Source organism: Vanellus vanellus (genome assembly GCF_965231255.1).
Source record: "Vanellus vanellus genome assembly, chromosome: 19".
NCBI lineage: Eukaryota > Metazoa > Chordata > Aves > Charadriiformes > Charadriidae > Vanellus > Vanellus vanellus.
This window is the reverse complement of record NC_138924.1, coordinates 9,970,885-9,983,586: the sequence shown is the minus strand read 5'-3', so window position 1 is coordinate 9,983,586 and position 12,702 is coordinate 9,970,885. Positions and strand designations below refer to the sequence as shown.

The 12,702-nt window shown below is 60.2% G+C and overlaps 2 protein-coding genes across 2 annotated transcripts in view; both read left to right on the top strand.

The window, feature by feature from the left end:
- The window catches only part of BCAS3 (BCAS3 microtubule associated cell migration factor), a gene marked incomplete at its 3' end in the record, with an annotated part of 391,462 nt that extends 389,251 nt beyond the window's left edge, over positions 1–2,211 (top strand). Inside the window, exon 24 of the mRNA XM_082493341.1 lies at positions 2,048–2,211. Coding sequence (XP_082349467.1) covers positions 2,048–2,211 — 164 coding nt within the window. The remainder of the gene's footprint in view (positions 1–2,047) is intronic.
- TBX2 (T-box transcription factor 2) lies at positions 2,208–12,386 on the top strand (the record flags this gene model as incomplete). Its single annotated transcript, XM_082493344.1, has 7 exons — positions 2,208–2,572; positions 3,327–3,594; positions 6,176–6,322; positions 7,544–7,620; positions 7,729–7,898; positions 9,255–9,865; positions 10,752–12,386. 7 exons carry the CDS (start codon positions 2,208–2,210, stop codon positions 11,196–11,198), a joined length of 2,085 nt encoding a protein of 694 aa, XP_082349470.1. The 3' UTR covers positions 11,199–12,386.
- Positions 12,387–12,702: the final 316 nt, after the last annotated feature.

Sequence of the window (12,702 nt, the reverse complement as noted above, 5' to 3'; positions counted from 1 at the left end):
GGGGGGTGGCGCAGGCCGAGGTGAACCTGCCGCGGGACACGGGCAGGTTGCGGACGCCCCCGAGACGAGCCCAGGGTTTGGGTTTGGGCTCTGCGTGGCGCCGGGGGGCAGCGGGCGGGGATCGCTATCGGCAGGATGAACCGAAGAGGGAGATAAAAAGGAGAGGTCGGGGTGGGGAGGGGGCACCCGGGGGTCCCCGATTCCCACCCTGCGCGGGGAGCAGCGACACGCGGCCCCGAGGGCTCCGAGCTGCTGCGGCCGCGCCTCGCTGCGCATCCGCGGAGTGGTAGGGCTGGGGGGGGGTCGGGTCGGGGGGGCAGAGGAGGAGGCCGGCCCCCACCCCCCTCCCGCCTGGCCGCAGCGCAGGCGGCGGGGGCAGGAGCCTTGGAAGGATGGCAGGGCGCTTTTTGAAGATTTGGGGGTAAATATGAAGTGACAAGAGACGGGTCTTTATTGTGAGGGCTCAGCCGCCTGGCGCCAGGGCCCTCTTCAGCCACCGCGGCCCTCAGTTAATCAGCGCAGATCTCCAAACCGACCTCTCCGCGGGGACACCCACCGCGCCCGCCGCCCCCCCGGGGCCCGGCGCGGCGGGACCGGCCCTAATCCCTCTGCAAACAGCCCCGGCGTGTCCCCCCTTTCGCCTTATCTGCCTCCCCCCCCCCCCGCCGGGGTAAACAGTCCCTCTGGTCGGCCACAGCCGCGCTGGCCCCCGGCCGCGCACCCCCGACGGCGGGGGCTGCGGGCGGGACCCCTCCACACACTCACCCCCCGTCGGGGCGGCTGCCGGCAGGGCGGGGGGCGACGGCGGGGGGCGACGGCAGGGAGCGACTCACCCGCGCTGGAGGTCGCCACTCGGGGCCTCGCCCGCCGCCCGCAGCTCTCCGCCGGGCCGCTCTCCCGGCGGCCGCCCCGTCGGCGCTGCGCGGCATTGCGCGGCTGTGCGCGGCTGTGCGCGGAGCGGCGGGCGGGGCGCGCCCCACCTCGATCCGCTCTCCAGGATCTGTCGTAAGACGGCAGCCGCCGAGCTCCCCCGGCCGATCCCCCCCTCCCCGCCTTCCCCGGCCCCTCCGCCCCCGCAGAGACCGGCGGGGGCCCTTTTGCCGCCGCCCCCCCGCCCCGGGGGCTCCGGGCCGGGCGGACCCGGGCGCCGCTCCCCGCTCCGCCGAGGTGGCTCCGCGCTGTCCCCGCACCGGCGGCGGCCGCTCCCCGGCCGCGGCGCAGCCAGGGCTGACCCGGTATGCGGAAAGGAGCCGGGGGTGGGATTTCGAGCACTTTTCTCTGTCATTGGTTAATATTTTATTCTGTTGACATGTTTTCTTACTGCCGATGCTTCCGACACCTTCTTCTTTCCCCCCTCCTTTTTTTTTTTTTTTTCCCTTCTTCCCTTCCTCCCTCCCTCCGCGGCCCCCCCCTCCCCCCCCATTCCCCCCCCCTCCGCGCCCCGGAGCTTGGCCGGAGCTGTCAAAACCACGCCTATGCAGATCCACAATTGGTCTGAAACGCGTAAAATCAGCAATCAAGGGGGCTTGGCTCATTAGCGGGCGGATCAGAGCAGGAAGGACATGTGAGATAGTCACAGTTTTACAGAGATCAGGACAAGATCTAACCGTTTCCACTCCGGCTCCTTTAGCCATGAGCAGCCCTCGCCCCAGCGCCGTCCGCGGAGCGCGCAGCCGGGCCGGCCCCGCCGGGGCGCAGCCAGGGCCCGGGGGGGTGTGAGGGCAGCCCCTGCCCCGCCGCGCCCCGCGCCGCTCCGCGCAGCCCCGCGCCGGCTTTTGTTTCTATTTTAGTGTTGGGAAGGACTTTACCGGGAGGGTTCGCTCCCTCGCTCGCTCTCCCTCGCTGCAACAACAACAACAAAAAATAAGGACCTACTGTCTCCCCTCCGCAGACCGGGAGTCCCAGGAGCCGGGATCTGCCTCTTTTTTTTTTTTTTCTTCTTCTTTTTTATTTTTTTTTCCAGATCTAGTTCCGCTGTTTTTCGACTTTTTTTGTGTGTGCTTTTTTTTTTGTGTGTGTGTGTTGTTGATTTTCCTTCCTCTTCCAGAGACTCGAGCGAGTTCGCTGGGCAGGAGAGAAGAAAAAAAAAAAACCAAAACAAAACCAGAAAACAACCAACAAACCAAACACAAAACAAAAACCAACCCGCGCACGCACATTTTTGCAAAGGGAATCCCTGTTTTTCTCCTGGATTTGTGGATGCACCGATGAGAGATCCAGCCTTCCCAGGGACTGCCATGGCTTACCACCCCTTCCACGCACCCCGGCCGGCCGACTTCCCCATGTCCGCTTTCCTCGCAGCCGCGCAGCCTTCCTTTTTCCCCGCTCTGGCTCTGCCTCCGGCGGCGCTGGCAAAGCCCATGCCGGACCCGGGGCTGGCCGGGGCGGCCGAGGCCGGGCTGCACGTCTCGGCTCTGGGACACCACCACCAAACCGCCCATCTGCGCTCCCTCAAGAGCCTGGAGCCCGAGGAGGAGGTGGAAGACGACCCGAAAGTAACGCTGGAAGCCAAAGAGCTTTGGGACCAGTTTCACAAGCTGGGCACCGAGATGGTGATCACCAAGTCCGGGAGGTAAGAACCGGCCCCGCGCAACCCCGCGCAACCCACCCCCGCACCTGCGCGGCCGCGCAGCGCCCTCGCCCCTCCGTTTCATCCCGCTTTCCCCGGTGCTCGCCAAATCCGCCCCGATGAATTAGCGCGGGGGGGTTCGATCCTTGGAGTTTTTCGGATGTATTTTACCCCACACGCACACTCCGAGCTTCCCCCCCACCCCCTCCCGATTATTAGTTTTTCCGAGCGCGATCCCGAATTAAATTTGTGCGCGCTAATTGCGCGCCCGTAATCCCCACCACCACCACCACCCCGCTGCATTTGTTTACGCCGCTTCTCGCCGCTTCCTTCCCTCCTCGCCAAACTTTCCCCGCTGCCGGGGGCGACCCCGGCCCTGCCCGTGTCCCCGGCCCCGGGGGAGGGCAGCGGCGGGGCTGCGCGGGTGCGGGGCGAGCGGCTCGGCGGAGGGCAGGGAAACGCGGTGAAATCCGGGATGAGTTTTCTCGCCCTTTATTTCCCCGGAATGGGATTTTTAATTTTTTTTTCCCCTGGCTTTCTGCCCCCGCGGCGGGTGCGGCAGAGCGGGGTGAGAAGCAGCGGGACGTGAGAAAGGTTGGAAATCCTCGGTGAAGCTCAACAAAAACAGATGGTGGTTTCGGAGCGGCAGCCGGGACCGGGGCCGGGGCGGTGCGGGGCGGCTCGGCGGGGCCGCGGCCGTCGGGGGTCGACGGCGGGCGGGGGGCGCAGCCCTGTACCGCTCTGGGTCTCTCCGCAGGAGGATGTTCCCCCCGTTCAAGGTGCGGGTGAGCGGCCTGGACAAGAAGGCCAAGTACATTTTGCTGATGGATATAGTGGCGGCCGACGACTGCCGGTACAAGTTCCACAACTCCCGCTGGATGGTGGCCGGCAAGGCCGACCCGGAGATGCCCAAGCGCATGTACATCCACCCCGACAGCCCGGCCACGGGGGAGCAGTGGATGGCCAAACCTGTTGCCTTTCACAAGCTCAAGCTCACCAACAACATCTCGGACAAGCACGGCTTTGTAAGTGCGGCTGCGGGGCAGAGCAGAGCCCCCCGAGCGGGGAACACCCCCCCCCCCCCCCCGGAGAAGCAGTGGGGTTTGCCCGGTGGCGGGGCTGCCCGGCCCTGCTCTGCCCGGGGGGGCGGCCGAGGGTTTTAACAGCTTCTCCCCCCCGCCACAAGCACGCCCGGGGATGGGATGGACGGCGGGGCCTTGCCGGGCCCTGCGGTGGCCTGGCCGTCCCGCAGGCCCCCCCATCCCCTGCTCCTGCCCGGCACCGAGGGGCAGCTCCTCGCCGTCGTGGGGACGGCTCCGCCGGCGGACAGGAGAGGATCGGGCCGCGGGCAGTCCCCTTGGCTCTCTCATCCCCGACCCTCCCGGTCTCCGCGGCCTGTTCTGCCGCCTTTCCCCGGCCCTCGGGGCTCTGCGGGGCGCGGGATTTGGGGGTTGGATGTGCGGGGCCGAGGGCCGTGCCGGGGGCGGCAGGGAGGGCAGCCCCGACGGGGCGGCCGGGCAGGTGCAGCCCGGGCTGTCGCCGCCGGTCGGGCCGGGCCGGGGTGAGCGGTGCTGGAGGCGGCGGCACCTGCACTGGGTTTCCGCGGCTCCGCACCGGCTGCTTCTGAAAGGCTCCCAAAAGCCCCTATTTATTTCCCTATTGATCATATCTGCATCACCTTCCGGAGGTAAATTAAAAAAAAAAAAAAAAACAAAACCAAACCAAACCAAAAAACTAAATAACAAAAATAAAGAAAAAAAAAAAAACAAAACAAACCCCAAACAACACCATCCCCCCCAAAATGAATAATAATAAAAAAAAAAGGGATAGAAAGAAAGAAGCCGCAGCTTGTTGGCAATTCGCAGAGATCCTCAGAAAGCAGGGTCAAAACGCGAGGGGAGCGTGATCCTCCACGGGGGGGGGGGGAATCACAGCGCACAAGCCGGCTATCTTTAGCCTCTGGACAAGCATTTAGGGCGATAAAGGGAAAGTTCATCGTCCGGCGTTGGTGATATGGTAATTAGCGGGGACCCGCGGCCGGCGGTGAGGCGGCGGTGCGGCGGCAGAGCCGCGGGGCACCGCGCTCCCGGGGCTGCGGGGACCGGCGCTCAGGTGGGAGAGCAGCTCAGCAGCTCCTCGGGTCACTTTTTTCTCTCTTTTTATTTTTTTTTTTTTCTCTTTTAAGGCAGGAAACAGCGTCTTTGTTAAATAATACATTGCAAGGTTATTTATAGATAGCAAGGTAAATCGATAGAGATGGAGTCTAAAAGATAGCATTTTTTTGATACTGAGGAAAAACTAGTTTGGTTCAGTGTTTTTAACGGTTCGCCTCCTTCAATTAAAGATTTCTGGTATCTGTCGTTGTCCAAAATCCGGACTGTGTTAAATCTGGGAGATGAGGGTTTAGTCACTGCCCATCTGGTCAGAGAGGGATGATTATTTTTTTTTTTTAAAGGAATGCAGATTTGAACGCCTGAGTGAGACTTTTTGCACCATTTTCATGATAAATCCCGTTTAGATGATATCAATATAATAGCGATCCGACAGTTCATCAGCAGGTGATTATTGCTGAGGTTAAAAGAAGGGGGATATTTTTTATTGCCTTCTAAAACGAAATGAAGTGATAATTATTTAGCCATTTGGCCGACGTTATTTGACAATAATTACTCAAGCTTTCGCCGTTCCCCTACCAATTCCGGGCGGTGAAGACTGCATTTCAGCCCGACCACAGCAGGTTGGGGAATTATTTAATCGCTATCGGGCAGGAAAACGTTGCCGGTGCGGGTAGCGAGGGGCAGGGGCTCGGAGCGGCCCCCGGGGCGCGGCTCGGGGAGTTCCGCCGCTTCCGAAAATCCTCAGCCAAATCGCGGTGGATTCGGGTTATTTTTTTTTTTTATTGAAAAAAAAAAAAAAAGAAGAAGAAGAAAAAAAGAAAAACCAAAAGGAGAGGGTAGAGAATGGCTTTGAGTGTTGGCGAGGCTTTCCGACACCTGGTTGGAAAAAAAAAAAAAAAGTCTGTTCCTTCTGTAGCGTTGCTCTGAGACATAAATTTAACATGGCTCGTGGTGAAACGCTCCTTTCACGTCGCAGGCGCTGGCTGGGGTTGGCACAGGCTTCTGCCGCCACCGACACAAATCGAGAGGCTTTTTAGCGTTTTATTATTTTTTTTTTTTTTTGTGGCGCTGAGGTAGATTTTTTGTTTTGTTTTGTTTTTTTTTAAAAAGGGACGGAAATATGAAAAGCGGCGAGAAACGTGTCGAAAACCCGCCTCACCTTTGCAAGGCAGTCATAAAACAGGGAGATCCCTTTTGCTGCTTTATTGCTGTGCTTAGCACCCGCGAAGATGCTGCTGTGCCTGCCTTCCCCTGACCTCCTTATTTGGGGGCAGATCGTGCAATGGCATAAACAAAAAAAAAAAAAAAAAAAAAAAGAAGCAATCTCCCTCTTCGGCATCCGCCGGCATTCCTTGCTCACGGTGAATTTGTGGGGTTTGTTGGTTGTTTTCGGGAGAAAAGGGATTTTTTTTTAGGGAGGTAACTAGACGCGCCTGTAACGCGGACCGTGAGGCTGACGGCAGCCGCGGGCTGTGCTCTCTCGCCCACCCAGACCATCCTGAACTCCATGCACAAGTACCAGCCCAGGTTCCACATAGTCCGGGCCAACGACATCCTCAAGCTGCCCTACAGCACCTTCCGCACCTACGTGTTCCCCGAGACCGACTTCATCGCTGTCACCGCCTACCAGAACGACAAGGTACGGGCAGGCAGCCCCTGCCCTCCGCTCCTGCCCTGTCCCCTGTCCCTGCTCACTCCTTGTCCCCTGCCCCTACCCCTTCTCTCACCCCTGCCCCATCCCTTACCCATTAATAGGGTGTATTTGTGTGTGTGCGTGAGGACGTTTTGGGGGAAAGCGGCCAAAAGGCAAGCAACAGGAGAACAGTTAAACCCCAAGCCCTCAGAGCAGGAGGTGCCCTTCATACTGCTACTATTATTATTGCTATTGCTAATACTAATACTACTGCTAATTATTACTATTTCTATTATTACTATTAATGATTTCCTCCTGGACTTTGTCGCACCTTTTCTGGGCCGCGGGAGCCTTTGCTGCAGGCCCAGGCTGCAGCGAGCAGCACCACGGCCTGGGCAGCCCCACGGAGAAGGTGCTCTGGGCCCAAGAGGAGCCAAAAAATTAGAGCCAGATAAGCTAATTTTAGTTGCTTTCGTGATTTAGCAAGTGTCGCCCTGCGAGCAGCGGAGCCAGGAGAGCTCGGTGGGGAGTGGAGAGCCTCTGCCGGCCCCCTCCAAAAGTTGTGTGTGTGTGTGTTTTAACCCAAAAGCTGACCCCCACCTCCACCCCTGGCCGCTGATGCTAATTGACAGCTCTGTCTGAGGGTCCTGGTGGGCTTGTTTCCCTCGTAAAGTTTATGGCGAAGAGTCACAATCGATTAAAGAGCACTTTGTCTGCTCGCCCGCCGCAAGCTGCGCGGGGCGGCCGCCGGCCGGTGGGCCCCGTCGGGCGGGGGATGCTGCGGCCCGGGGCGGCCGTCGGGGGCTGCAGCGGGGCCGGGCGGCCGTGCCTTCCCCCAGCGCCCCTCTCGGGGCCGTATTTCAGAGCCATGCATTATTGAGCGCCCTAATGTCGCCGGCCCCAAGAAGCCCGTGGCGGGGAGGGATAAGAATAGCTTTTAACCAGCGCCGCGCGGCTCAGTCGCCATCTTCCCTCCGGGGGGCCGTGAAAAATAACTTCCTATCATTAAGACTCTATTAATAATTCAAGCCCAAACCTCAGCATCATTTTTAATAAAGCATGCGGTGTGTTAAAGCGGGGCCGCGGCGCGTTTCGCAGCCTGCGCAGCGCAGCCCGGGCTCCCCGACGGCGGCGGTGGGGCCGGGAGGGGGGGGGGGGGGGGAGCCGGACAGGGCTTCACACCGCCTCCTTTCTCCGTCTCCCCCCCCTCAACCCCCCCCCCCGCAGATCACCCAGCTGAAAATCGATAACAACCCCTTCGCCAAGGGCTTTCGGGACACGGGCAATGGCCGGCGGGAGAAGAGGTAAGGGGTGTCCGCCGTCCCCCGTGTCGTCCCCCCCCCCCTTGCCCGCTCCGCGCCCGCGGAGGGCCGGGCGGTGTCCGACGCTGCCTCTCTCCCCCACCCGCGTAGGAAGCAGCTCTCGCTGCCGTCCCTGCGGATGTACGAGGAGCCCTGCAAACCCGACCGCGACGGCGGCGAGTCGGACGCCTCCTCCTGCGAGCCCTCGGCGGTGCGCGACGCCCTCCACTCCCCCGTGGGAGCCCTCCCCAGCCCCCTGCGCCTCAAGGGCAGCGGCAGAGGTAAAGCAGGAGGCACGGTTCCTAAATCCCCCCCCCCAAAAAAAAAAAAACCAAAAAAAATCGGGTTTCTGCTCTCTGGGGACCGGTTCCTACGGGGCTGAGAGGCAAACCAGCAGGGAAAAAAAAAAAAAACAAAAAACAAAAAAAAAAAAAAAAGATGGGGATGGGCACGAAGGAGCCCAAGGGTTGAAAGGACAAGAGCAGAGCAAACGCGAATGGCATTCACGGTTTGCAACGTTTTCCTGTTTATACATTTGTGTAAACAAGAAGAAATAGCAAGGCAGCCCGTGCGCTAGATGCGTTTGCCCGGCTCCTCGCTGGTGCGTGCCCTGCCTTTCATGGCTAGCTCACACTGCCCTGGGGGAAAAAAAAAAAAAGGGGGGGGAAAAAGAATTAATACATTTGAAAGAGGAAAAAAAAAATGTTGTAACTCCAGGGTTTCAAGCTAGTAAATGAAAATAAACTAGCCGTTCCCACGTTGCAGTTTTTAGATGCTGGGTTTCGTCTTGCCGCACTATCAATCTGCTGCTCTTTAAACTTTCCACCAGCCCGATTCCCTGCAAACCTTCATCAAAACTGCAACTCCCCCCCCCCCCCCCAATCCGGGCTGGTGGGAGGGTTTATTACACCCCTCTCCTCTTTCAAAGGCTTCCTCGAATATTCGCCCCAGCCTGCGGAGCTTCGCCTAACCCGCCCCACAATGTTTTTTTCGTTTAGCGGGAGCCGGTGGGGCAGGGGCTCTGCTCCCCTCGCCCTCGCCAGCCCCTCGCCAGCCCCTCGCCTCCCATCCCCCTGCCTCCTCTGAGAGCTCGATGAGGTGTTTTGGTTTTTGGTTGGTTTTTTTTTTTTTTTTTTTTTTTTTTAAATTAAAGCCCCTTTTAGGAAGGTCTGCACTGTACCTCTTGCCTTTAAACCGCCGTGTTTAACCTGCCTCAACCTGCACATTTGGAATAAATCCACGGCGCGCTGTTGATCAGCTCCATGTAATTAAATATATACAGGACCATTTCCTCCAGCGCTGTCCACCCGCCCGCGCCCCCTCCAGCCCCCGCTCCGCAGCCCGCTTGGAGTTCGCAGCTAACAACGGCGATGCTGTAATAGATTTTGGTCCTCCATCAAACATGTTTTTCCTGTTTGGCAGAGCCACAGGACCGCCTGTTGTTAATCCCCTTTCTCCAGAGCGACCGCGGCCCGTTTCAGCCCCCGAAATGAGTTTCTCCCGTTAATAACGGTCGGGGCTTTGACGCCACAATCTCTCCCCGACTCCGGGGCTCTGGCGAGTGACCCGCTCCTCACCTCCCCCGGGGGGGTGTGTGTGCTTCTCTTCTGACCCGCTGCCCTTCCATCCCCTTGCAGAGGAGAAGCCGGGGGCCGACAGCGATGCGGAGGTGGAGAAGGTGCCCGAGGAGCGGCCGGCGGCGGCCGCCAGCCCCGGCGGGGAGGACGCGACGCCCCGCGGCAGCCCCCGGTGCCCGGAGGAGCGGAGTAAGGAGAGGCGCAGCCCGGAGAAGGTCAAGGATGGTGCGTCCCCCCGGGAGGGACCCGGCGAGAGCCTGTTTGGTGCGAGGGGCCTGGAGAAGGACAAGGTGGAAGGACGGAGGAAAGAGCCGGACGCGAGCAAGAAGGACGCGGAGGGCGGCCTGGGCAAGGAGGCCTTCGCCCCGCTGATGGTGCACACAGACAGTCCCCCGCACCTCAGCGCCGGGCACCTGCAGAGCCTGGCGCTCTCCGGCCTCCATGGGCAGCAGTTCTTCAGCCCCCTGGGCGCCGGGCAGCCCCTCTTCATCCACCCGGGACAGTTCGCCATGGCCCCCGGCGCCTTCTCCGCCATGGGCATGGGACACTTGCTGGCCTCGGTGACCGGCGGGAGCAGCCTGGAGAATGGAGCCCTCTCATCCGCCCCAGGCGCGGCGGGGACGGCCACCCCCTTCCCTTTCCACCTCTCCCAGCACATGCTGGCCTCTCAGGTAAGCCCCCGTGCCCACCCTGTGCCCCCGTCCCCACCCCTGCTGTCCGGCTGGGCCCTAGGCCCTCCTCTCCTTGTCCTTCCCTAAAGCTCCCTGAATTTGGGGCGCTTTGTGGGCACGGGTCCCCCCAGTGTGAGGTCACACGAGGTGGCCCCAGTGCAAGTCAGGAGCTGTTGGTGCCCCCAGCCTCCACCATGCCCCCTGCAGCCCGTGGGGACAAGGGGATGACACTCTCCCGGCCCCCTGACGTGCCGCCTGGTGTGGCACTGGCAAGACATGGGGGACATTTTGAAGGTTGGCCTTAAGGCTGATTTGAGGAGGAATCTTGAATTTTTTGCGGCTGGTGTGGTTCCCCCACAGGCAAGGGCAGAGTCAGGAGCCGTGGCCCTGCCTGACCTGGCTGTCCCCATCCAGCAGTCCCCCATCTCCCTGCCAGCCCCGAAATGGCTCCCGCCATGCCTGGCTTGTGTTGCCTTTGCCAGCCCCTATGATGAAACGCATAAAGATGTCTTTGAACTCCCCTAATTTATCGATCCTACTTAACTATGTGTTTTAATGTGGTTAAAGGTCTGTGATGCTGCACAGACGGGGACATGCAGTGTGCGGGGAGGTGCGGGGGCAGGGACGGGGCAGGTCCCAGAGAGGGGTTTGTGCCCGGCGGCACCAGCCTGGCTCGGTGTGGGGTGAAGGGGGGTTCCCCAGCCGTACCCCCTTCCCTCGGTCCATCCCACAGGGCTAACGGCACGCTGTGTTTTTAGGATGACACCAGGATGTCTGGCTTTGCTTTGGCTTTCTCCGGGGAACACTGTTCTCAGGGGCAGGCAGGAGGGGGGATGCAGCGGGGCATCGGCGGGGCTCTCACCCCCCTCTCTCTCTCTCCCCACAGGGAATCCCGATGCCCACCTTCGGCGGACTCTTCCCCTACCCCTACACCTACATGGCAGCAGCCGCGGCGGCTGCCTCGGCCATGCCGGCCACCAGTGCGACGGCCGCTGGGCCGCTCTCCCGCAACCCCTTTCTGGGCAGCAGCCGCCCCCGCCTGCGCTTCAGCCCTTACCAGCTCCCGGTCACCATCCCACCCAGCACCAACCTGCTGACCACCGGCCTCCCCGCCAGCCTCAACCCCGGCTCCGAGGGCTCCAAGGCCGGCAGCAGCCGGGAGTCCAGCCCCCTCCCCGAGGTGCCCCTGCACAAGGGGGGCAGCCAGCGCCCCACCGCCTCCCCCAAGGGCTCCCTGAAGGAGTCCCTCAACGAACTGCAAAACATCCAGAGACTGGTGAGCGGGCTGGAGAGCCAGCGGGAGCTGTCACCCGGCAGGGAGTCCCCCAAGTGACCGACGGGGTGGGCAGCGAGCCCTCCCGATGGGGCGGAGAAGCACTGGTATTTTGTACAGCACAGTATAAATATTTATTGCGGAGCGAGGGGTGGGGGCAGATGGGGAGCGGGGGGCTGGAGCAGAGAGATGGAGCCCCACCGGCCAAGCGGACCCACAGCCCCAGAGCCAGGAGCGAGAGATGGGAGCGAAGGGCTTTCCCCCCCCCCCACCCCCCCCGCCCCCGGCTGTGGGGCTGGGAGCGGTTCCCCCGCTCCAGCACGGCCGCGGATCCCCCCCGGCCCCTCCGCTCCCCCGCTCCGGGCACTGGGCACCTCTCGGGGGGGGGCAACGAACCGGCGCGGAGACACCCGATGGATGGGGCGGCCCCGACCCCCGGCCCCAGCCCCGGCCCCGGGGAAGTGAGCGGGGCTGAAACCTCATCGGTGCAAGGGGAGGGGAGGGGGAGGAAAAAATAATTAAAAGAAAAAAAGAAATAAGGAACGAAACATGGGAAACGAACCGCCTCGGCAGCCGCCGCCGCGCAGAGCTGGTACGGCGGGGGGAGCCCCGCGGGTACCCGGGCAGATATTTATGAAATAAATGGTAATTTGTGTAAATAAGCTATAAGGATCCCAGAATATGCAAATTGGTATTAATTTATTCAGAGTTGTACATTGGTGTGTACATAATATTTAGAGTTTAACTCATCGCATTTAAGTTTTTGTTTTGTTTTGGTTTTTTTTTTTCATTTTACATGAACATATATATTGTAAATGAAAACTATTTAGCTCTTTGTGATTGAAGGAGATATCGGTTTCTTTAACTGTGTTTTAAAATATTGTTTATCCCGCCTGTTCTCTAGGACAATCATGTGCCACCGGTAAAACAATTTTTGGAGTCATTGAAACTAAGAGTTCAATTCTATAATGGACTTTCGCGAGGAAAAAAAAAAAAAGAATCCAAATCGTAACTAAAATATCGCTACAGTGCGGGGTATAGAGAATGCAGGAATAAACCTCAGGTTTTTATTTTTCACTCCAGAACAAAAAAAAAAAAGTATAATAAATTTAAATATCACAGGACTGTGCTCTATATTTGTTTTAAAATAAAAAGATACATGATTTGCAACGTGCTGGTTACTCGGGTATCTGTCTGTTCAGTTTTGATGAATTCTCACATCTTTCAATAAAAAAACTACTCGGAGAAGTCCTGCCGGCTCCCGCCTGTTTCATTCCCGCCGCCTTCCCGCAGCCGCACCGCCCCGTCGAGGCCGCCGCTCCTCCGCAGGTGCGCAGCGCTGCGCGGGTGGGCCTCGGTTCCGCGCGACGGCGGAAGGGACCGCGCGTCCCCGGCGGCTGCCCCGGCCCCAGCGCGGGCTGCCGGGCCCCGGGTTCGGTGAGGAAACATGAAAACGCCCCGAGGTGCGCGGCCACCCGCCCGGCGGAGCGCTCCGCGGGAGCTCCCGGGGACGAGGAAACTCCGCCGGTTCTGCCCGTCGGGGCATTTCTGCCTTCAGGGCCTT